The sequence below is a fragment of the Danio rerio genome, chromosome 8, assembly GCF_049306965.1.
Source record: "Danio rerio strain Tuebingen ecotype United States chromosome 8, GRCz12tu, whole genome shotgun sequence".
Taxonomy (NCBI): domain Eukaryota; kingdom Metazoa; phylum Chordata; class Actinopteri; order Cypriniformes; family Danionidae; genus Danio; species Danio rerio.
In genome coordinates this window covers 44,095,806-44,118,795 of record NC_133183.1, presented here as the reverse complement: position 1 = coordinate 44,118,795, position 22,990 = coordinate 44,095,806, and the positions used below count along the sequence as shown (strand labels likewise).

Sequence of the window (22,990 nt, the reverse complement as noted above, 5' to 3'; positions counted from 1 at the left end):
AATCATAAGGTAAACACAAAAGTTTCCATCTGGACCTCCTTCACTGGATGTGACATTTGTAAACACCAGCTCCAACGGGTTTGCGCGGCTCTCGGTCCAGTCCACAGTCATTAGCGCTACCAAGCTGACCTATCACAGAGCTTGTGGTACGTGTCATTCCGATGTGTAGTTATATTTGAGAGGTGCGCGTCAGTGCCGGCTAGGTCAGGGCTATGTGTCACACACAGGCTGTTCAACACTTCTGAAATGCACAAGTATTTTTGTACAAGAGTTTTGTACAAGTAGCTAAAACTCGCTCATTCAGAGGTGGAAACCAGCAGACGTGCAACAACTTTGATCATAAGATAAACAAAAAACTACAGTTTCAGTCTGGATCTCCTTCACAGGACTCGACACTCCAATGGGTTTGCGCAGCCACTCATCAGTGGTAACGAGCCACGGAGCTTGTCCAACGCGTCATTGCAACGTGTAGTTACATTATTTGAGAGGTATGTGTCAGCGTTGGCAATGGTGAGGGCTATGCGACCACACAAAGGCTGTGCCGGAGCATACGAGTGCGCTTGACACAGAAGTATAAACCAGCCTGAAGGCTGGGCTGGAGCATATGCATGCACTTGATGCAAAAGTGTAAATCAGCCTTTAGCCACACCCATTAACTCAAAATCACGAAATCTGATAAATTAAGTGAAAGCACACAGAAAGAGCATTTTCAGATTTAAATTAAAGATTAGAAGGGCAATTTTTTTCTCCTAATGACATGCACAGATATATCACCACTAAACTAGCAATGTGAGATAGCAAAATCATATGGTTAGTTTTGATTTCTTGGGAACTTTAAATAAAAATAAAATAAAAACTTTTATTTATTGTACAAAATGTGTATAATTTTTCTTTGCACAACAAAAATATATATAAATTAATAAAATTATGAAGATATATTTAAGTGTTCTTTAAGGTAATATAAAAAAGTATAATCTGACAAAACAATGTGTACACTTTTTAAAAGTTTTTGTTTATTAAATTTGCCTTTTATTCAAGTAATCCTAAAGTAATAGAAAAGTTTTTAAAGACTAAAAAATTTGCAAAACAGAAATGCACTTTCTTTTTTTGCAAAAGCATGATAAATGATACAGAGTATCTCAAGCGCAGCAGGAATCTGTGTTGAGTAACCTCCCTCACTGAACAAAAGATAAAAACAAGACTAAAGTTAAGCAGTTAACAGTTCAAACTGTGAATGTGTTCTTTTAAATGTGATGTATGTTATCTAGATCAAAGTTATAAATTAACAGGTTGATTGTATTAGGGTCATACAGATATGCACATACTGTACTATATTGCCATATGTTTAGAGTTTTATTACTTTTGCAATGTAAGTCTAGTCTCGGTTAAGGTCGGAGCTTGGGTGCTGACTAATGAAACTTTTCTTTCATCTAAAAAGAAATTGTAAAATTAAATAAAAAAACATTTTTAAATGTCATTTAATTGCATTATGTATAGTATATATATGTTTATTTAATCTCTGTGTAGATGGTCTATTACTGATTGTGAATAAGATATGCTAATAATGCTTGATTGATGACTTTGTAATGTTTAAATTATTTAATGAGCAATATTATAGTATCCTATCTAGAATCTCAATATGATTATATATTTTACTAAAATTCTACACCAGGGGTGCCCAAACTTTTTCTTATGAAGGGCCAAAATCCAAACTTAAATTGAGGCCTATGGGCCTAAGGTTAATATAACAAACTGTATTACACTAAAGTTTCCATGAGCAATTTCCTCATTTATTTTTTAATTTAAAAAGAATTTTAAAAGTAAAAAGTATACTAAAAGTATTACAATAAAAACATAAACAATCCCATTAATAACACAATGGAGTTCTATGCTGAGTACACTAAACTGAACCTGCCTTTGCTTAGATTGGCTCGCCAATGTCTTGTGCATCTATTCGTCTCTATCTGTCTAGTGACAGTAGGCTATTTACTTTTTTTTTTTTTTAAACATCTGATTAATTCAAATTACAAATCAAACAAACAAAAGGCTACATTAAATTGGAAATTATCTCATCATTCTCCCTCTCTTCTCAACTGGAATGGTGGACCAAATCAAAGGTTAAAATGGGCCCTAGTTTGGGCATGTCTGATCTCTCAGAAATAAAGAACGGGGTGGTAGTAGGCCACTTCTCTTTTCTAAGAGTAGCAGCCTACTCATTTATACCAAAGTAGTTCATATTGGTATCTTAAATGTTACATATTATAAAATAAAGTGTACCCAACACCTTAGTACTCAAAAATGACAAAGGTTTACCTTGTAAAAACAGTTTGCTGCAGTGACAGCTCGCTTTAAACTGAGGTGTACCTCACAAGAAAACATTATGTTGCCCCTTGGTGGCTGGTTGCAGTATTGTTCATAAACCCCGCCCTCTCCATGAGGGAAAAGAAAAAAATATTAACTGCCATTGTTTTGGTTGAGCTTTCGAAACTTTTTGGTGTTGATGAACATCAGACACACAGGATTTGTCATGTTTCGACACATTCATGGTCGATTTTTCATTTGTGTTTAATAAATAATCACCAAATTTATTTATCAAGTTTATATAAAAAAGATAATATAATATGCAATTACATTTTAATAGTACATGTACAGTTGAAGTCAGAATTATTAGCCCCCCTGAATTATTAGCCCTCTTTATTTTTTTCCCCAATTTTTGTTAAACAGAAAGATTTTTTAACACATTTCTAATCATAATAGTTTCTATTCTATTAATTTCTAATAACTGATTTATTTTATCTTTGCCATGATGACAGTAAATAATATTTTACTGGATATTTTTCAACATACAGCTTAATGTGTCATTTAAAGGCTTAATTATGTTAATTAGGTTAATTAGGCAGGATATAGTAATTAAAGTTATTGTATATTAATAGTTTGTTCTGTAGACTATCGAAAAAATATAGCTTAAAGGGGCTAATAATTTTTTCCTTAAAATGGTGTTTAAATTTTTTTTCAACTGCTTTTATTCTAGCCGAAATAAAACAAATAAAACTTTCTCCAGAAGAAAAAAATATTCATATTGTGAAAATTTGCGTGCTCTGTTAAACATAATTTGGGAAATAAAAAATAAAAATAAAAATCAAAGCGAGGCTGATAATTCTGACTTCAACTGTATGTTCAAATATAGTATATAAATAAATATTTTATATGTAGCTAATATATGTAGCTTTGAACATGTGTAGGCACTTTTAGCCTTGTGAAGTTAATTAAAAAAAACCTGTTAAAAATAAATGCAACATAGCCTCATAAACAATTTGTCTAGTTAGAGGGCAAACTTAGATAAGAAAATAAATTGTTAATATTTAACATTTTTCCATAGTAAAATGAACAAATGCCATTTCCACCACATCTCAATATACTTATCTATGAAATAAGTTATGGCAGTCAAAAATAGTAATTTTTGTGTCTAGTTTGGCCAATCTTTGCACAATGTATCCAATAATTATACATTTGTCGATGAAGTAAATTAGTCCCTCAGGAACAAATGCTGAATTGTACACCTGTCACACTCTAAAATGTAATATTAATTTGGTTAAGAGCTTGTTAGAAAATAAATTGAATTTCTCTATTGAATAGAGCATGAACTCATAAAATTTGAAAACAATTTTAATGTGTGATAAGAACTTTTAAAAAAATAAAAATAAATGTTTGTGATGGCGAAAATGACAGGGTGGTAGTGGAAATGACAATGAATTGTTATTAATGTAGAAAAACATTAGATTTTTTATTAGAAAAATGGATAAACTCTTAAACTCCCACTTATTAAACTCAATTCACTAAAAATTACTAAGCATAACCACACATTATTTTGCATGTGTAAAGCTGAGTTTAATAAAAAAAAAAACTAGTTTGTCTAACATGAACAGAAACATCGCACACTGTGAATAACTGATTATCATTCAAATATATATATATATATATATATATATATATATATATATATATATATATATATATATATATATATATATATATAACTGCCATTTAAATTTTTACATTAAATCCAAATATAAGATGTGCCTGTATATATGCAATTTGCATAGTTATATTGCCATACGTCAGACTTCTATATTATTTATAATTTTTTCTTTCCGATGCAATTACGAGCAGAGATATTAAAAAAAAAAACAAGACAAAAAAGAGAACCTGGGAAAAAAAATAACACAATTGTTTTTATTTATTTATTTTTGATGCCAATAAACCACAGAATGTACAGAAAAAATAACAATTCAAATTTTCTGGACTTTTATCAAAACAACGAGAAGACAGGAAACCCCGCCTCCTATAGCGTCCATTTTGGGCAAAGCAGGAAGTTGTCTTGTGGGGAAAACCTCATGACAAACTAAACCGATTCTTGTCAAATATCAATAGACATATCCGTCGCTCTTTGTTTTTGTTAGAATATTTGATCGTTGTGTGTGTTGCTGGTCTATAAGCGAATCTGACCATTTGTTTTTGCAGTTCTTGGCTTCACGCGCGTCGCAGAGGTCGCGACGACAAACGGAGTAAATAAAAACAGGTAATTTTTCCAAATATGTTGTATGTCTAATTATGAATTTGGATCAGTCATCAGTGAAAATGGTGCACAAACCACAGATTTCTGTCAGTGAGAACATGAGTGTGGAGTCTAAATTAGCCGCTTATGTAATGCTGTTGTTGTCTCGATAGCGTCTGCTGCAGAATCGAGCGTGTTATTTATAAACCAGTAAGACCACAACTCGGCTGTAAGATGCATTTATGTTTATTTGTTTGGTCGATGTAGCTCTAACACAAATAGTTTAACAAAACCATAACGTATAAATCGTCGTGTTGTATTTTGTAAACCCCGTGTTTTGTTCATACAACAGGTCAGGATGGCAGACGACTTCGACGTTGAGGCCATGCTAGAAGCTCCTTATAGGAAGGTGGGTCGGCGACCGGAAGTTACCTGATCTCTTCTCTGTTTTTTTCCCCTTTCTTTTTCTTCCTTTTTTGTTCGATGGGTGTTAATGGATTAGTTGACCCAAAAATTAAAAATTACAAGTTTACTCACTGTTCCAACCTGTATGGTTGTCGGTTTTTTATGAGGAACTCAAAGATTCAAACAAAAATATCACATTCAGTGATTAAGAACTCTTTCAATCTTTTATTAAATTGAACATTTTGATTTACTATGCCAGTTTCATGCCACACAAGAGTACAACAGTCTGTTTCCGGTAATATCACAAATTTAATCTATTTACATTGATTTATCCCTTTAACAGCCCCACCAAGAGAAAAAATGTTTGGATCGCATATCTTATCTCCTAATGTCGCTAGTTAACACACTCAATGCATCAAACACGTTTCATAATTTATAAAATATTAAAAGCCGCTTTTCCACTATCGTGCTGAATCGTTCTTTATGCAGAAGCGTTCCATTCCGTGCCAAACCAGGCCAGACAGCACAGATACAGTTTCATTTTCCACTATCCTGCTGCAACAAAACTGTTTGAAACATTACACAAAACGCATGAGTAGTTGCCTTGGCAACGCAATGTAAACGGCTCCCTTTGTTCAATTAAATTTAAATAAAAGCCGAAACTATTTTTTTCATGTTCATAAAAACGAAAGCAACTGCGTGACTAAACCCTGTTACGCCCGCTCTATCAAATAGGGGTGCTAAATATAGTCATGGCACCTTTATTTATTTAGAAATATATTGCATGGCTCTGGCTAAATTTTATTTAGAGGGAAAATTACCAAAATGTAAAGTGATGATTTAAAATGATTAGCGGGCCAAGTAATTAATTAAAATGTCAAATCTCTGTACATAACAGAAAAATAAACAATGATAATGCAACAAAAATAGTGCATTTGTATTATTGTGGCTGAAATATAATTTTGTGCAGGCCTTGCCAAAAGTGAGCGGGCCCTTTCACTAATAAAAAAAAAATATAGCACTTTAATTTCTTAATTTTTGAAAATCAATTAAACTACACAGCAGTTTGATACCAAAATGTTGAAAATGATATAAAATATACTACATTTTGATGGTAAACATAACCCTTTAAGCGATGGCTGTTATTTGTTTCAGTATTCAAACATTGAATAATAAATGTATCAAGTGAAATAAAAAACGAATATGAAACAACATATATATATCAGAATATCAGAATTATTATCAGATTATCAGAATATAAAGGGCTATTATATTTAGCAAATATAATTTGAAAAATGAAATAATTAACTAACAAGCTGTAGGCAAATTCTTGCTTGACGTTTTAGAAAATGTTTGCGTAGCTACCCAGTATATATTAAAGATCACCAAGAACAAAAACACAGAAAAATGTTACATGCACCCATGAATGTCAAACTTATGTATAACTGATTCATAATGGCCTATAGCTGAAACGATGAAAACGGCTCATTTTGTTATTATAAAACATTTGTCAAAACGTACAGTTTTTTGAGTAAAACGTACTATTTTTTTAGTAAAAGCAATACCGACATTTAAAAATACATATTTATTTAATTCATTAATTCATTTGACTTGTTTATTGGTGCATATATAGGCTTTAATATAAATCATACAACAGTACCTTGGACAGACAGTGACTTATATCGTAGAATTTTGGACAGCCGACATTACAAGACGCTGTAACCATCCTTCAGGTGGTCTCGCCGGTAATAAATTAACAAGCCATCGGGACAGTTATTAAGTGTAGTTATTGCCAATAAGTGCAGTTATTTCCTCGTTGTTAAAAGATTCTGCAAGTTCGTGTTTCATGGATATAGTGATGTTGTGGACATTGATGATGTTAAGTGTGTCTTTATTCGTTTAATTGAATGCGCAGCAGGAAAAAAAAGGCTTTCAGCAGTGCATATAGTCACTGATAAAGTTCTCTCCCGGATCAGAGCAAGTTTTTGTGCTACCAAATGCAGCGCTGCTTGCTAACTCACATTCAGTCAGGTGAATTAAAGGTCTCATTGCCTAGGATTTCAATCAAATTAAATCAAACTCTGGCCATAAATAAAATAATAGGCTATTTTATTATTTTAAGATTTTAGATGACAGCTTTGTAATTATATTGTACATGGTTAGTTGTATTCACGTCAATGAAATAATAACTTTAATAAATAAAATATCTTTATGAGAATGTGATGAGTCATTCATTTCTCTGCCAGAGACTGTGCTATGGTTTTAAAACCCTTTTCAAACTGTATCGTTTAGACCTGGATCATTTTCTTTATATAAAATGTAGTGTAGTTCACTTGTGGATGTCTGATGACAAGCGCGCTTCCGCTGAGCCAGCTGTGGTAGCTTGTCAATAAAGCCGCGACGTCAAAACACAGAATCTGTCAGCACATTTCAGCACGGTTGTCTAACCGTGCCGAGAATTCCGGGCTGAGATCAATTTGTAATCATGCCGCACCATTCCAGGCTCAGTGGAGAAACAAACGTAATCGTACCGAAGTGTTCTTAGAATGGTTTGGCACGATAGTGGGAAAGCGGCTAACCTCTACCAAATGGTAGATATATCGATTTATGGTAAAAGTACCGGAATTAATACACATACTTTGAAAAATCTGAAAATATAAAGTGTAAGACCAATTTAAAAATATATATATAACCAAAATCTTTAATCTTTATTTTTTAAAGTATGCCAAACAATGTTTCAGATTTTCATTTAACATGATTTTGAAAATGATGTTTTATTGTAAAAAAGCAAAACCAAAAAACTAGTGTAGTAATGCAACAGAATTATGTTTTTTTTTTTTTTTTTTCTAAACGAACAATGCGGTGTAGTGTGAACAATTATTTAAAACGGCTATTCTTTAAATGACTTTAACCATTATTATTTAAAACTGTCAAAATGTGGTCAATCGTTTGGTAGAACAGGCAGTTAAAGGGTTAAAAGAAATTCAATATAAACTATTGTAACCATTACTCTGCAAAATATTACAATATTTGTTGTTGTGCGCATATTTTGCCAAAATGTTATTTTGTTTTACCTCATAGGTGACATTGGGTCATACTTTTAACTCTTCAACAAAGGCTATTTTGACATCCTCATAAAAAAAAAAAAAACGAATAGAAAATATCCAGGACTTAAGCCAGTAAAAATGTGGTTTGTTTTGTTGTGGACTGTTGTTACTTTGTGTAGGAAAAGGCTTAAATTTGATGGGTTTTTTTTGGAAAGATAAAACAGTTTCCAACCTATTTTGACACTCTTGGCACATCAATGGTAGTTTAAATATGCACTTTAAAGTCAAATCCTTGAGAATCTGTTATTTAGTAATCAGAAAGCTTTCAACATCATAAATGAATACACACGTTTGGCTTATTTCACCCATAAAGCTTCCATATTGCACATTGAAACAAACTTTCATGTGCTACTTTATTATTTGTAATTGATATCAATATTTTTGGTCTTTTTAATTTCTCATTTATATTCCTCAGAAAAAAAGTAAATGATTCCATTCAGGTTGGAATGACATGGGTGGATAAATGACAACCTAATTTCCATATGTGTTTGAGCTGAACTTGTTTTCATATGGTTGCTCAGAAATCCTGCGTTTGTTGTCTGTGCATGACTGAAATTTTCTAATGTGTAAGAGAGAGAGTTATGTTGTGAGTTATGATATCCTGAACGACAAATAAATGCCCATCTATCTCTCTTTATAGACTTGCCTAATGATAACTCACCTCTACTCCCCTGAATACATCTTTGATTCCAGTGTGAACTGTGAAAAAACCTAAGGTAGTAATTGCGCAGTGTATCAATGTACTTTGATCCCTTAGGTAAACAAAAATAGAACGCTATCTTATAAACATATCAATTTCAGAACAAAATCTAATGCAGAGGCAGACAAAATAAACACTGTCACTCAAGATTATATATATACACTCATACACTCACCCACACACACACACACACACACACACACACACACACACACACACACACACTAAAGTAAGGTCAGAATTATTTGCCCAAGTAATATTTCCCCAATTTCTGTTAAACAGAGAGAAAATCTTTTGGTCAAAACATTCCTATACATATAAGTACTCATTACTAATAACTGATTTATTTTATCTTTGCCATGATGACAGTATATACTATTTTACTAGATATTTTTCAAGACACTGGTATTCAGCTTAGTGTCTTTTAAAGGCTTAACTAGGTTGTATATGTTAATTAGGCAGGTTAGGGTAATTAGGCAAGTTATTTTATAACGAGGGTTTGTTCTGTAGACTATCAAAAATCTATAGCCTAAAGAGGTTACCTTAAAATGTCTGATAAAATATTAAAAACTGCTTCTATTTTGTCCGAAATAAAACAAATAAGACTTTTCCCGAAAGAAAAAAATTTAATCAGACATAATGTGAAAATTTCTTTGCTCTGTTAAACATAATTTGGGAAGTGATTAAAAAAAATCTAAATGGGGCTAATAATTCTAACTTCAATTGTGTGTGTTTATATATATATATTTATATATTTATTTAGTTAGTATATATATATATATATATATATATATATGTGTGTGTATATATGTGTGTTTACCAAAGAAGCATTTATTTATAAAAAAATACAACAGTACTTTTGTGGATAGTATTACAAATTAAAGCGATTATTTTAATGTTATTTATTTATTTATTTATTTTTGGTAAGTCAAAATCAGTCAGCCTTTATATTTTTATTGTTTACTTATTTAGTTGCCACTGTTACAAACAGTAGCAATGAATTAAGTTTCTTTCATGAATAGAAATCAAGAGATTTTTTTGAGCACATTTTAACAAATATCCTAATAATAGTTTAATTAGTTTTTAATACACACACCAAACATTTGGAATTGTATTGTAGATTCGGTACACCTTGCATACACTGTAGACCTTCATCATAGTGATAAATGCTATTAAAAATTATTAAAACTTCCAAAAATATATTGCATTGGAAATATTGTTAATTTTGAATTTCTCTATGGTATAGCCTGCTCATTGCTCCTGGATTTGTAAATTTAAGACCTGAAATCTGATGTCATCGTAGGTGTTCAAAGGTGAAAAGAATGGAAGTCTTCTATCAATTATTTTTAACTACATGAATGCAATGCTGTCTCTCTACCCAGTTACTTTAAAACCATTGCTGCTGATGACATTTGGTTTGTGCATTCTCTTTTTATATTTCCATACTTACTATTACAAGAATATGCATTTCTATCAGTAAATGTATATATACAACTTTCTGTTTTTTTTATTAACAGACATTGTTAAAATTATAAATGTACATATTTTGGTCAAGTTTGAAGTATCTTTTTTTTTTTTGGCTGACTTTGATGCGGTGTCTTTTGGGAAGCGATATGACTAAGCCGTGTAAATCCCTGTCTGCTTCAGGACAAGCTGTGAGACAGAGATGGCATCGAGCTCTCACAGTGCAACAGCGCAATCTGGGGAAGATCACAAGGACTGACATCCTCGACTCTGGAAATTTAGCATCTCTGTAGCATGGCTACAACAAGACTTAGGCTTTAAATAGCAGGGTACTTATATCACGTCCCTGACAGTCTCCCCAAAAAATGTTCTAAGTTCAAGACCTTGAACTTAAGTCATACTTTTTAGATGTTAAATATCAGACCCTGCTAGCATCTGCTTATTTAAATGGGCTATATGTAGAAATTAGCATTTTTTGGCCATTAACTGAACTGTGACCAGCAACTTAATATTTGTGCTCTCTCTTATGCACACACAACATACTACAAGTGTTTCTGTTCCCCAGTGCACTCAAAACAAAGTTTGTTTTAGTTATTGGGTTAAAAGTAAAAAAGCAAAATGCATTTGTAGCAATATACTAGTAACAGACATCTAGAAAGATGCTACACTGCTGACATACATTAAGACTCCGATTTGAATGCATGTGGTGGATTTAGTTCAGGTACTTGACGAAAACATCAAATCTATTTGTTTTTTTTGGCAATAATGTCCAAGGTCTACAAGCCTTTATAGAAAACCCATGAAATTTGGATAGGTCTCGTTTTTCAACTTTTACATATGATGATTCATACAAGCAAATTCTTTCATATAGCCCTTTTAAAACAGATTGTGGTTACTGTATATCTATTTATAAAAATAAACCATGCAAGCAGTTTGTCATAAATGAACCAACGATAGTAGTATTTCTGTCGTTTTTTCTTGTCCCCCTCCCCTCTCCACCTCCAATGTTTCCACCTGTTTCTGGCACAACGTTTTTTGTCACCCATGTTAAAGAAGTTCTGTATTCAACGCTGTTTAAGCAAATTAATTCACCTTATCAAACCCCTTTGTTTATATTTCCTTGCATAAATGTGTATAACCTGTACAATGATGCTTGTCTTTTTTCGTTTTTGTAAATATATTGTGTTTACATACACCTATGTATATATTTTAAATGAATACTTGTTTTATTTTTACTATATTATGTACATCTTAAAGGAATGGTTTACCCATAAATTTACATTTTCATCATTTACAAACCTTTTTGACATACTTATTCTGTTGAACACTAAAGAACATATTTTAAAGAAACCTGTAACCATTAGCATCCATAGTATTTGTTTTTTCTACTATGGAAGTCAATGGTTACAGGTTTGCTGATTTCTTCAAAAAGGTTTATTTTGTGTTCAATAGTATAAAGACTTTAAATGGTTTGGAACCACTTGAGGGTGAGAAAATATTCATTTTTAGGTCAATCATCTCTTTAAATATTGTCATTGTCAATGCATTGGAAGTTTCTGTCTCCCAGAAAAAGTCCTTGTGTCAGTGTGTAAACATAATTGGCAGGAAATCTGATTCTGATTCATGTTGTTCTCTTTTTCAATGCTGTTCAGGGTGAAAGCAAGTCATCTAGCGCCAATGGTCACAATGAGGAACGCAGCAAGAAGTAAGCAAATACCTGTTTTTACGTGTGTTTATTTCTTTTTATGCTTAAAAAAGCTAAATTGGTGTTGTTTTTCTTTACTTAAAGGAAAAGACGCAGCCATAGTCGAAGTCCAAGCCCAGGCCGAAGGAGGAGTAGAAGCGGGGGTCGCAAAAAGAGCAGAGAGCGCCGCAGGAGTCGCAGCCGTGAGCGGAAGCCTTCACGGAGCAAAGAGCGAAAACGTTCACGATCCCGCAGTAAGGATCGCGGTGGACGTAGCCGTGGACGCAAAAGCCCTTTGTGAGTTAAACCCTCACTTTAATTAAGTGTAGAGGCTACATTCTGATGTATTTTGTGCTGCTTTGTCTTTCATTGGATTGTTTAGGGGGTTCACAGTGGACGTAAAATATATAGGTTTTTTTTACACAAAAATTACAGTTGGGTACATACCTTGTTTTTAAAGGCCTAGTTCAGTAAAGCTGGGGGTAATAAAAAAAAATGCTTCTTTTTTTCTCTCCATTAATAAACAATGGCTTAATTAACAAATTGCACAGGCTTTTAAATAAATATTATTTAAATCCTAATTTTCTTAAGGATATTTAGTGAATGCTTTAACTATTGCTAGTACATTATTATTAAATTGTTATAATTTTTATTTTATTATTGATATTGTTAGTTTTAATTTATCATTTAGTTGTACTCTATTTAAATAAATTATAGGTAGGTAACACTGTGGTCATGGTTCGTCCCCTCATGTTTTATATAACATACTAAATGTAAAATATGAGTTAAGGCATTTTTTTGGATCAGTTCACTTCTAATGAAGTTTTCTGTCTGCATTTGGCTATTTTAAAATGATTTTATAGCGACAAACTGTCATTTTGTCTTTTTGTCACAGTATGGGGCAGAAATTAAATGGTGGTCCTGGAGGGAAGACCGGCCCACAACATTTTCCCAAACACAGGTGATCTCATCTGTGACTCTTGCTACCTGTTGAGTGTGTGTGTGCTTGTTGTATGTGTATTTGCTGTATGTATATTTGTTTAGAGTAATTTGAACCTGAATCAGTGATCAACAAAAACTAACCGAGCTTTCTCAATCTAGTCGAAAACGGTCTCGGAGCAAAAGCCCATTTAAGAAGGAGAAAAGCCCATTCAAGAAGGACAAAAGCCCATTTAAGAAGGACAAAAGCCCTGTCAGGTGAGATGCACATCACTGTCTGCTGAAGTACTGTAGAATTAAAGTATTTACACAAATTACTCCATAGCCAAGTTGGACAATCTGAACTTCAGCGGACATTCACGCCGCGTTAACCAATCAGGATCTTTGTATTCTTTGTGATGTTAATTTCAATGCAAAAGAAAGTCAAAGGTCATTCAGAGAAAAATTCTTGAATATATATGTGCTTTATTAATGATTGCAGAATGGCTTATGTAGTGGGACGATTCACATAATCTCTATTTCCTGAGGGAACGACATGTGTTTTAGTGTTTATTTACATGTGTGTTTCTTCAAACAGGCAGCCGATAGATAATCTGAGCCCTGAGGAGAGAGATGCCCGTACGGTGTTCTGCATGCAGCTCGCTGCCAGAATTCGACCCAGAGATCTGGAAGACTTCTTCTCAGCAGTAGGAAAAGTATGAAGCCCCAGATTAAATCATGTTTGTTTGTGATCTCCATAATAGTTCCTTTTTACTGTTGTTAAATGACAGACAAAACCTTCTGTTTTTAAGGTCCGTGACGTCAGGATGATATCAGATAGAAATTCTCGGAGGTCGAAAGGCATTGCCTACGTTGAGTTTGTGGATTCAACATCAGTCCCACTAGCAATCGGCCTCACAGGACAGAGGGTGCTTGGAGTGCCTATCATAGTCCAGGCCTCACAGGTCAGAGTAATTTTAATTCTGCACAAATGTTCTTTCTGATGTTTAATATAATCTATGGGATTCATTTTGTTAAATTTTTCAATTCAGGCTGAGAAGAACAGAGCAGCAGCCATGGCCAGCATGCTCCAGAGAGGTGGCGCAGGGCCCATGCGGTTGTATGTGGGTTCGCTGCACTTTAACATAACCGAGGACATGCTCAGGGGTATTTTTGAGCCCTTTGGAAAGGTTTGTATGACATTTTAAAGCATCCTTATTTTGCTACTCATTTTAGCATTCATAAATAATCAGCTAAAGGAGGATAAAATAGGCAGGGAGTGAATTTGCTAAGCTATTTATTTTTCTGTTTTCAGATTGAGGGCATCCAGCTAATGATGGACAGTGAGACTGGCAGGTCAAAAGGATACGGCTTCATATCAGTGAGTTCATCAGAATGCAAATTTCTTCAGTTTAAATAGATCTTGTGATGTCTAGGCATGGGACGATAACCGGTATAGTGCGGTTTGGAAAGGTCAAGGTTTTAAAACCAGCTAAATTTTCTGCTATATCGTTTCTATGATATATGTAAGATTTTTTATCAGCAGAAAATATATCCAAATATGACATTTTAAATTGTAAAGAAATCTGTGTTTTTGAAACTAATGAAGACAGCAGAAGTCAATGATTTATTTTAATTTTTTAGCCTGAAAAGTTTACTGTTACAAAATACTTTACTGTTACAAAATATGTTTCCGAAAATAATATTTTCTACAAAGAGGAAATTTTTTTTAGTTTTTTACCTAGAAATTGTAAGAAAAAAAAAAATTTAGAGCACTAATCACAATACCATGAACCATGATGTTTTTATCCAAAGGTTATCATACCGTCAGAATTCCATACTGGCCCATGCCTAGTGATGTCCACACTGAGCAAAACATGGACAGAATCATTGTATCAAGTTAACTTAGTTTAAAGAAATGATGACTTTTATTGCTGTTGCATAGCAATAATAATGTTTAGAAATTGTTACTGTACATTTCAGAGGTGAACAAATATAAAATCTTACATTTAAGGAAAATAATTACAAATCTCATGGTATGTATTTATTTTCCCTTCTATTTTCTTTTCATTCTGACTGGTAAAGGAAGCACAACTATGTCTATTTGTTCTCATTGGCTGTCTGCTTTTACAGTTTGCAGATGCAGAATGTGCTAAAAAAGCCCTGGAGCAGCTAAATGGCTTTGAGCTTGCGGGGCGGCCAATGAAGGTGGGTCATGTTACTGAGCGATCAGATGCCTCTTCAGCAAGCTCATTCTTGGACAATGATGAGCTGGAGAGAACTGGCATTGACTTGGGCACGACAGGTCGTCTACAGCTGATGGCAAGACTTGCAGAAGGTGCAGATTGATAAATTAGTGTTATTGTTTCTCCATGTACCAATGCCTTATTCAAACAACTTGTGTTTTTGAGTGCTTTGTTTTTCAAACTAATACAAATATTGATATTGTATCTGAATTTTTTTTCCCTTTTCAGGTACAGGACTACAGATTCCTGCCGCTGCTAAGCAAGCCTTACAGATGAGTGGCTCTGTGTCATTTGGAAATATGCCAAATGGTGAGTCTTGATTTATTTTCATATTCTAACCTGAGAAAGCATTAGATTGTAAGACCCCAAAGAGGAAACACGTTTCATATTGTTTATATTGAATTCAGTGATTGTGAAACTTTTTTTTTTTTGGTCACTCTCACTTTATAGCTATAAACTGTTCAACATACTACTTGGTACTTTTTTTAGAATTTAAAACCAAAACTTAAAAACATACTTAAATTACAATTGACTAAGAGTGATAGCCATTTACAAATAGTCCTGCTCTGGTTATCCCTCTACAGTTACATCAGCTCTGCCTCCACCTATGCTGAGCTTTCAGTGTTGTTACGAAAAGGGTGAAGCTGATCAGATTGTCATTGTCACATGACCAGTCCAGTTTGCAGCATTCTGAAATATTTAGAACTTACTGAGTTCAGAGTTTTAGTTTTTTTCCTATGAACTGCGATGCTTACCTGCATGGCGTAAGGTATGGTGTAGTGTGTGTAGCTATGTTTTCATCCAAAAATGTGAATAAACCTTATGCTAAACTTGAATATAAAGTAAAAGATGTGTGTATAAAGCAGCGTTTCTATCCAGAGAGTCAAAGCGAACATAATTGTCACTTTCTGATAAACTGGTGCCAAATACCAACAGTAAAAACGGAATTTACAACAGTAGGAGAAGCTGCTTGAATCTTTTCTTTATTTAATAAATGACTTGGGCATTTGAAGGCATCAGACGCGGAGCACAGACGCTCCTGATTCTGGAAGTCATTAATAATATAAGAACACTAATACTGAGATAGTTAAGGCATTTTAGAATGACAAAAAACAACATTTCAGATGTTTTACAATGTGCTCAGCCTGCTGGTATGGCTTTTTGTTCGGTAAAAGTGTTTTCATTGTGGTTTAAGCGCATCTTTTCTTATCTTAACTTTATCCTACTCAGTTATGTGCATGTTTTTTTATGCACATTTTTAAAATTATGTGCATCTTGGCGTTTTCATCCACTGTTTTTTTTATGCGCTTTTCCAAAATGTGCATTAAATAAGTGGATGGACACGTAGCTTGTGGCAGTTATTTATGTTGTTTGTGTATGTTTTTTTCACTTACAGCTTCAGCAACACCTCCTCTTATTCCCAATCCTGGGATGAACCAAGCTATGAACCTTCCAACCCAGCCACTGGCCACACACTGTTTACAGCTCTCCAACATGTTCAATCCACAGATGTGAGTTGCAATAATTCTAACACTAGTTTAAACCTTTTTTCACCAGCACAAACCAGGTTTTAGTTTGGAGCTAGTGCTTTTGCCAGTTTAGATCTCCTTTATCTTGCAAGTCTTCTGAAAGTGTTAATTTTTTCAATGAAATTATCTTGCTAAAAACAGAAACTAGACAGGTCTGCTGCACCAGTCACATGGCTGAATGCGCATGCTCCGGTCCACTCATCTAATGAACAGCACAATGCTGCAGATTATAGCAAAATTATTATTGCTTAGTTTGTCTAATCTTTTCTAGACAATAATGGGCAGTTCATTTATTAAATTATCGGGTTAGAGTATGTGCATTCATAGTTTACTAGCATAGATGACCTGTCAAATTATAAAAATTTCAAAGTACTTTGCTTTTCCACCGGCTTCAGAGGTATGGTAGAGCCAGGTCTGATGCCATTGCATACTTCTCATCTTTCCCAGCTACACAAATGTGAAGGGTCCAAATTGGTTGTTTTCACATGACATCATTGATGATGCACGAGACTCAGGTAGTGATTCTTCTACATTGGAATTGCCATCAGAACATCAGCATGTGTCTGTTTTTTATGTTGTTTATAATTGTTTAAATCGGTCAAAATAAGAAATGCCGAACAGCTTTTATAGACTTCCAAAAGTTTTTGCTCATAAATGGGGAAAAGTTCTGCTGGCTGAAAAAAAAAATAGAGGAAAAGGCGGCATGTTTTATTACATTTATTCAATACATCCATGTGTACAAACTTTTGGATTGCTGTCAAACAAGCGCAATATTTGTTTGACAGCACCAACAAAGATGTTATACAGTCCTAGCTATGTGTATAAATATGTTAATGTGTTCTATAAAAATACAAACACCACCACAATTGTACAAAATCCAGGAGAATATAAACAACCCCGCTATGTAATCGCTGTAATGAAATCTCTGTCTTGCTTTGCAATAATTCATGCATTTACTGGCATTTTTGGTGGAATTAACAACCGTAACATCTATATGTGCAGCAGCGGTGAAAGTTTGATGATGGTAAGTTCCTCGACAACAAAAATGAAATGTAACCATTGCGGCTAAACAAGCTTGAAATCAAGCTTGATCGTTATTATTTTGGAGCACTTTTGCACCCTATAAAAATAAATGAATAATAATGTAGACTATGTGTCTACGCTTTTGTACGCTTTCATTATTTTTTTTTTATTATCATTATTATTAATGTGTTAGGTAAGTTATTTCGTGATGTCTGGAAGATATCTCAATGGGGGAAAAGTATAGTAATTTATAATGAACATGTTTTAAACCACATGGTAAGTTGTATAACTCTTTGTTTACGAACGCTACAGTATACTGTAGAATAGTAAACTGTCATAAATATTGTAGCGTTAGGGTAAACTGTGGTGCATTCACGCATTGTGGTGGTGTATAATTATAGCGCTGAGAACTGAAGCCTATTGATTAATTTATTTATTACTACAGTTGTGTCATACGACAGCAACAATATAATTGCTACAACAGTTTAATTCAAGTAATTATCTATTGTATGCTTCCAAACACTCTAGTATTTATTTTTTCATGTAACATAATAGGTTTTACAGTATATAACGCCTTGATGACAGGCAAATATATTTTAGTTCAGTAAAAAACTCGGACCTCTTCATGATTTAAGGATCATGCCTAACATATGTGCCTATTTTCTATTTATACCACCTTTGAAATATGGTGTAAAATATACGAATATCCGGACTTTCCTCTATGTCTCCCATTGAGTTGTTTACTTTCTGACCTCCATCGGAATTTCACACATCACCAGAACCACGTGATTGAAAACAACCTATACGAAGGTGGCATCAACAATGCATCGGCATCTATATTAATAACTTTGCAAACTTATACCAGCATCCAAACACAGGGAATCCAACCCGTTTATGCAGCTCATCGTAGTTTGCTTAGGCAGGGAATATAAGTGATAATAACATTCGAGTAATGCAGTTTATTTTGAATAGACAGGGATTAGAAAATGAATGTGGCTTTGTCGAAAAGCTTAGGTGGCAGACTTGTTACCTTGCTAATGTCGCTACCCTATCAAGCAGTGACACCCCATTCACACGGGCCGTCTGTGTTAATGCTTGACGGAGAGCATGTCTGAAGCTTCACACTGACACAATTATCATAGTGACGACAGCCAATTACATCAGCTTGCACCACGATAAAAAAATAAGAGTGAAAAGATGTATATAATGATTGATCATGAAGCACCGGGTGATTTTCTTTGACAAATGCTGTGTGGAATGATTTGTGGTTAAATAAATAATAATACATTCTCGATGTGCTGCTTTGTAGGGAAAATGAACCTGGCTGGGACATTGAGATAAGAGATGATGTCATTGAAGAATGCAGGAAACACGGAGGTGTAATTCACATATATGTCGACAAAAACTCTGCTCAAGTAAGTGACAACTTTTATGACGTTATAAAAAATGTTGGGGACCATTTTGAGTGCTTTTTCCAGAAGCAAATTTCCTAATTGCAAGGGTCTGTAGATGATAAAGAACCAATCACAGTTGTATTTTTTTTTACTCTTTCCCCTTGAAACTGAGCGTGAAGGGGAGTGGCTTCAAATTTTACCCCTAAGAAACGAGACAACACCTGTACACGTCAACATGTCAACGCAAGACCTTGCTATATATGAGATTGACGATGGCCACTGCTGTAGTTAATCCAGTTGTGTTATTTGGTATTTATCTTTAGGAAATCACTGAAGGCATATATCATGTTATCATAACGATATAATGTGGCAATAAGCTCATCACTGTACTGTGCATTTACACTGTGACCATATTCATCTATGTAAACACAAGAAAACAACATTAACATTATAACAGACACTGTAAAAAGGTCATTCCCAGCCACTAGACTTTTCTGACAGGGTATTTGAGTATCATCGAGTGACAGATTTTTTTAGGCATGATGGTAATACATAAATGCCATTGTGCATGTATTAAAACATATGCTTGTTTGTTGTAAAAATTACCAAAAAAAAATACTGATTTGTACATCTCCTGACTTCGGTGTGCAGCCATGCTGCCATTGTAGGTGGTGTGTTCTGGGAAATTTTCGTTCCCCTTGGTTTTAAGTTTGGTCCTGAAAAAACTCAGTTTCAATGGCTATCTAGCCCCTCACCGTAGCCCTACGCCTTTAAGCTAAAGAAAGTTGGGACACCCCTATCCCTTCACGTGAACGCGCAAAATGAGGGCTAAGGGGGAGAATTGGGATTGGGCCAAAGTGGGTTATTTGACTGTACAAGTTTTGTGAAGATGGTGTCTTCCCCATGTTAAAGGGAGTATTTGACCTTACCATCGACAACTGTGACAAGTGAAATATCAATTTTAGAAATTATTTCTCTTTCTGCAACATCACGGCTGAAAGACCGCATAAACTACTATGACAGTGGTCACCTCAGGTGCTGATTATGTGCTTTATTCAGTGATAAATGCTACCAATGTGTGTTTGAATACCATTTTACATGACATTTATTCCCATACTGAAAGTGGAAGCAGGGGCGACGCAGTGGGTAGCACGTTTGCCTCACAGCAAGAAGGTCGCTGGTTAGAGCCTCGGCTGGGTCAGTTGGTATTTCTGTGTGGAGTTTGCATGTTCTCCCCGTGTTCACGTGGGTTTCCTCTGGGTGCTCCGCTTTCCCCCACAAGTCCAAAGACGTGGTACAGGTGAATTGGGTATGCTGAAATTGTGTATGGATGTTTCCCAGTCATGGGTTGCGGCTGAAAGGGCATTTGCAGCGTATAAAACATATGCTGGATAAGTTGCCACTTCATTCCGCTGTGGTGACCTCAGATTAATAAAGGGATTAAGCCAACAAGAAAATGAATGAATGAAACACTGTTGCCAACTATTTTCAACTAAAAGGCGACAAGCTCTGCCCGAAAAGTCGCTAAAAGTCGATAGATTATGTCATACATTAATTTGCATATTACTGACGTCATCACGTTCTGCCATTTCTGTTTGTTTAACAGCCTATGGTTAATGAAGGGGGATTTATATTTGCACTATGCTTTATTTAAGCATGTCAATTGAACTAAATTTATTGCTGTTTGAATACAGTATAGATGTGTAGTGAATTTGCAGTAATCTCTCAGGTGTAATAAACTCAGACAAGGGTTCGTTGAGAAGAGTAGGGACGGTACAGTATAGACAAATGACAGGCTATAAAAATCTCCAGTAACACAAAATATAAACCTACAGCAGTCACTCAGCATGCACTTTTTGATAATGATTTGATGATAAAGAGGTTTAATATGCGTCAATTAGGATTATAAACCTTACCATTCGGTTGGGAGTGCAGAAGCCTATTCTCCACTTCTGAATGCCTCTGGTGGTATTTAAAATTTTCTGTCATGTTGCGTCCAGTTCGATCAGACAAATGGCTTGGCTTGTCACTGGAGACTTGTAGCACAATAGTTTATTTATGCCAAACATAATTTGAATATTAAGTAAAGATGTTCCGTGAAGACATTGTCAATTGATTACTGCATATATATTAAAACTCAAAATCTTTGATTATTAATGTGCATTGCTTTATTTAGACATCTTTAAATTATTATTATTTTTTTTTCAATATTTAGATTTTTTTAAAGCCTCAGATTTAGATATTCAAATAGTTGTTTCTCCTCCAACTATTTTCCTATTCAAACAAATAATACATCAATGGAAAGCTTATTTGTTTTGTTTTTTTTAATTGGTTTTATGTTTTTTCAGGTCCTGGGTCATAAATATGTCTAAAAAAAATTTTATTATTCTTTGCAGGGTAATGTTTATGTAAAATGTCCAACTATCCCAGTAGCAATGGCTGTTGTCAGCTCTCTTCACGGGCGGTGGTTTGCAGGTAAATGCATCTCATTTTCTCCAGTTTTCCAAGCTCCTCTAGAGGAGATCTTTGCCTAGCTGTTTGACATTAAACCCAATCTCCTTCCTTTTAACAGGTAAAATGATCACAGCAGCCTACGTGCCCCTCCCCACCTACCATAACCTGTTTCCAGATGCTGCCACAGCCACGGAGGTCCTTAGGCCCATGAACCGGTGATCCAGCCAGTGGTTTAGGCTCGGACCTCTGCCTCTTCCTGACCCTGCTTCATCTTGAACCCCAATGCATCTGTATATTTACCGTACAACCGCTTCCCAAATGAACTGCTGTGAGTCTGAGACAGTCCTGTCATGGAAGGCCACCTGATGTATGAAACTAGATCTCACAGTCGGACTGTAATTTCATATTGTATTGTAGCTGGAGCGTGGATCTACAGTTCGAATCACCCTCTCTGTTTCGTCTGTAGTAGTTAACACAAAGTTCAGATCAGCTCCCAGCTATATGTACAGTGGTCTATTGATAAGTGGAAACCTATAACATCATTGCTGTCTCCGGATGAGCTCTCGTGACTCCTGAAAACCGGCTTTGAAGGAGTTTCTGCCGTTTTCTTGAAAGGTATTTGAACTTCTTTCTGTTTGCTTTTTCTTTTTAAGGTATAAAGAAGGTGTCTTCGGCTGTCAAGTCAAACATGTTTTCATCAGTCTTCGTCTTTTTATGACAGACATTGTGTTGTGAATTATTGGTTCGTTGTTTATTCTTCACTTTTAAGCAACCAAAAAAAAAGTTTTTGTTTTTTGTTTTCTTCTGGAAAGAGTCTTCTCGAGCTGTTAAGTTTTCTGTAACAACTTTGAATTTATAACTTTTCATAATCAAAAATTGATTTTTCTAAAAGTCTTCTACTTATTAAATAACTTTCACAACACTGTGTAACAATGACTTTTGTCTGTCTCTTTGTGATCAAAATCAAATGTTGTAAGTGCACAAAACCTCAAGAAAGGGGCTGTTAGATTAAATTTTTTGTATTACAATCTAGGTAACTGAATGAGGTTTTTGTAAACAGTAAAGGAAAATACGAGTGTGTCCTTGCCTCGCAGTCTGTAGCACGATGACATACTTGATCAGGTCCAATACGTAGTGGATGTAAATGAGTGGTTGTTTCTAGAAATGCTGATTATTTACTCACTGGCCACTGTATTAGGTACACCAGTCCAACTGCTTCTTAAACGCAAATTTCTTATCAGCCAATCACATGGCAGCAACTGAAACTGAATTGTGATTTAAGTGAATGGACGTGCCATGATTGTTGGTGCCAGACACCCTGGTCGGAGTATTTCAGAAACTGCTGATCTACTGGGATTTCCACGCACAATCATCTCTAGGGTTTACAGAGAATGGTTTGATAGAAAATATCCAGTGAGCAGCAGTTCTGTGGGCACAAATGCCTTGTTGAGTCCAGAGGTCAGAGGAAATTGGCCAGACTGGTTTGAGGGGATAGAACTTTTTGTTTAGAC

General features: G+C 34.6%; 1 protein-coding gene across 14 annotated transcripts; it reads left to right on the top strand.

Moving 5' to 3' along the window:
- Positions 1-4,346: 4,346 nt before the first annotated feature.
- On the top strand, positions 4,347-22,409 carry rbm39b (RNA binding motif protein 39b). Of its 14 annotated transcripts, none has more exons than XM_073909424.1 (20): positions 4,347-4,579; positions 4,729-4,784; positions 4,908-4,964; positions 8,708-8,783; positions 10,071-10,182; positions 10,415-10,560; positions 11,884-11,936; positions 12,021-12,212; positions 12,811-12,876; positions 13,017-13,112; positions 13,432-13,549; positions 13,646-13,798; positions 13,886-14,023; positions 14,149-14,214; positions 14,967-15,171; positions 15,308-15,388; positions 16,476-16,590; positions 18,941-19,046; positions 21,422-21,500; positions 21,598-22,409. In XM_073909424.1, the coding sequence occupies exons 9-20, from the start codon at positions 12,812-12,814 to the stop codon at positions 21,696-21,698; spliced, it is 1,323 nt and encodes a 440-aa protein (XP_073765525.1). In that variant the 5' UTR covers positions 4,347-4,579; positions 4,729-4,784; positions 4,908-4,964; positions 8,708-8,783; positions 10,071-10,182; positions 10,415-10,560; positions 11,884-11,936; positions 12,021-12,212; position 12,811; the 3' UTR covers positions 21,699-22,409.
- Positions 22,410-22,990: the final 581 nt, after the last annotated feature.

Coding starts and splice junctions, on each gene's coding strand:
- rbm39b (XM_005167222.6), top strand. CDS start 4,914: ATGGCAGACGACTTCGACGTTGAGGCCATGCTAGAAGCTCCTTATAGG. Junction 12,213..12,810: donor CGTGGACGCAAAAGCCCTTT/GTGAGTTAAACC, acceptor TTTTTGTCACAG/TATGGGGCAGAAATTAAATG. Junction 13,550..13,645: donor TCTTCTCAGCAGTAGGAAAA/GTATGAAGCCCC, acceptor TCTGTTTTTAAG/GTCCGTGACGTCAGGATGAT.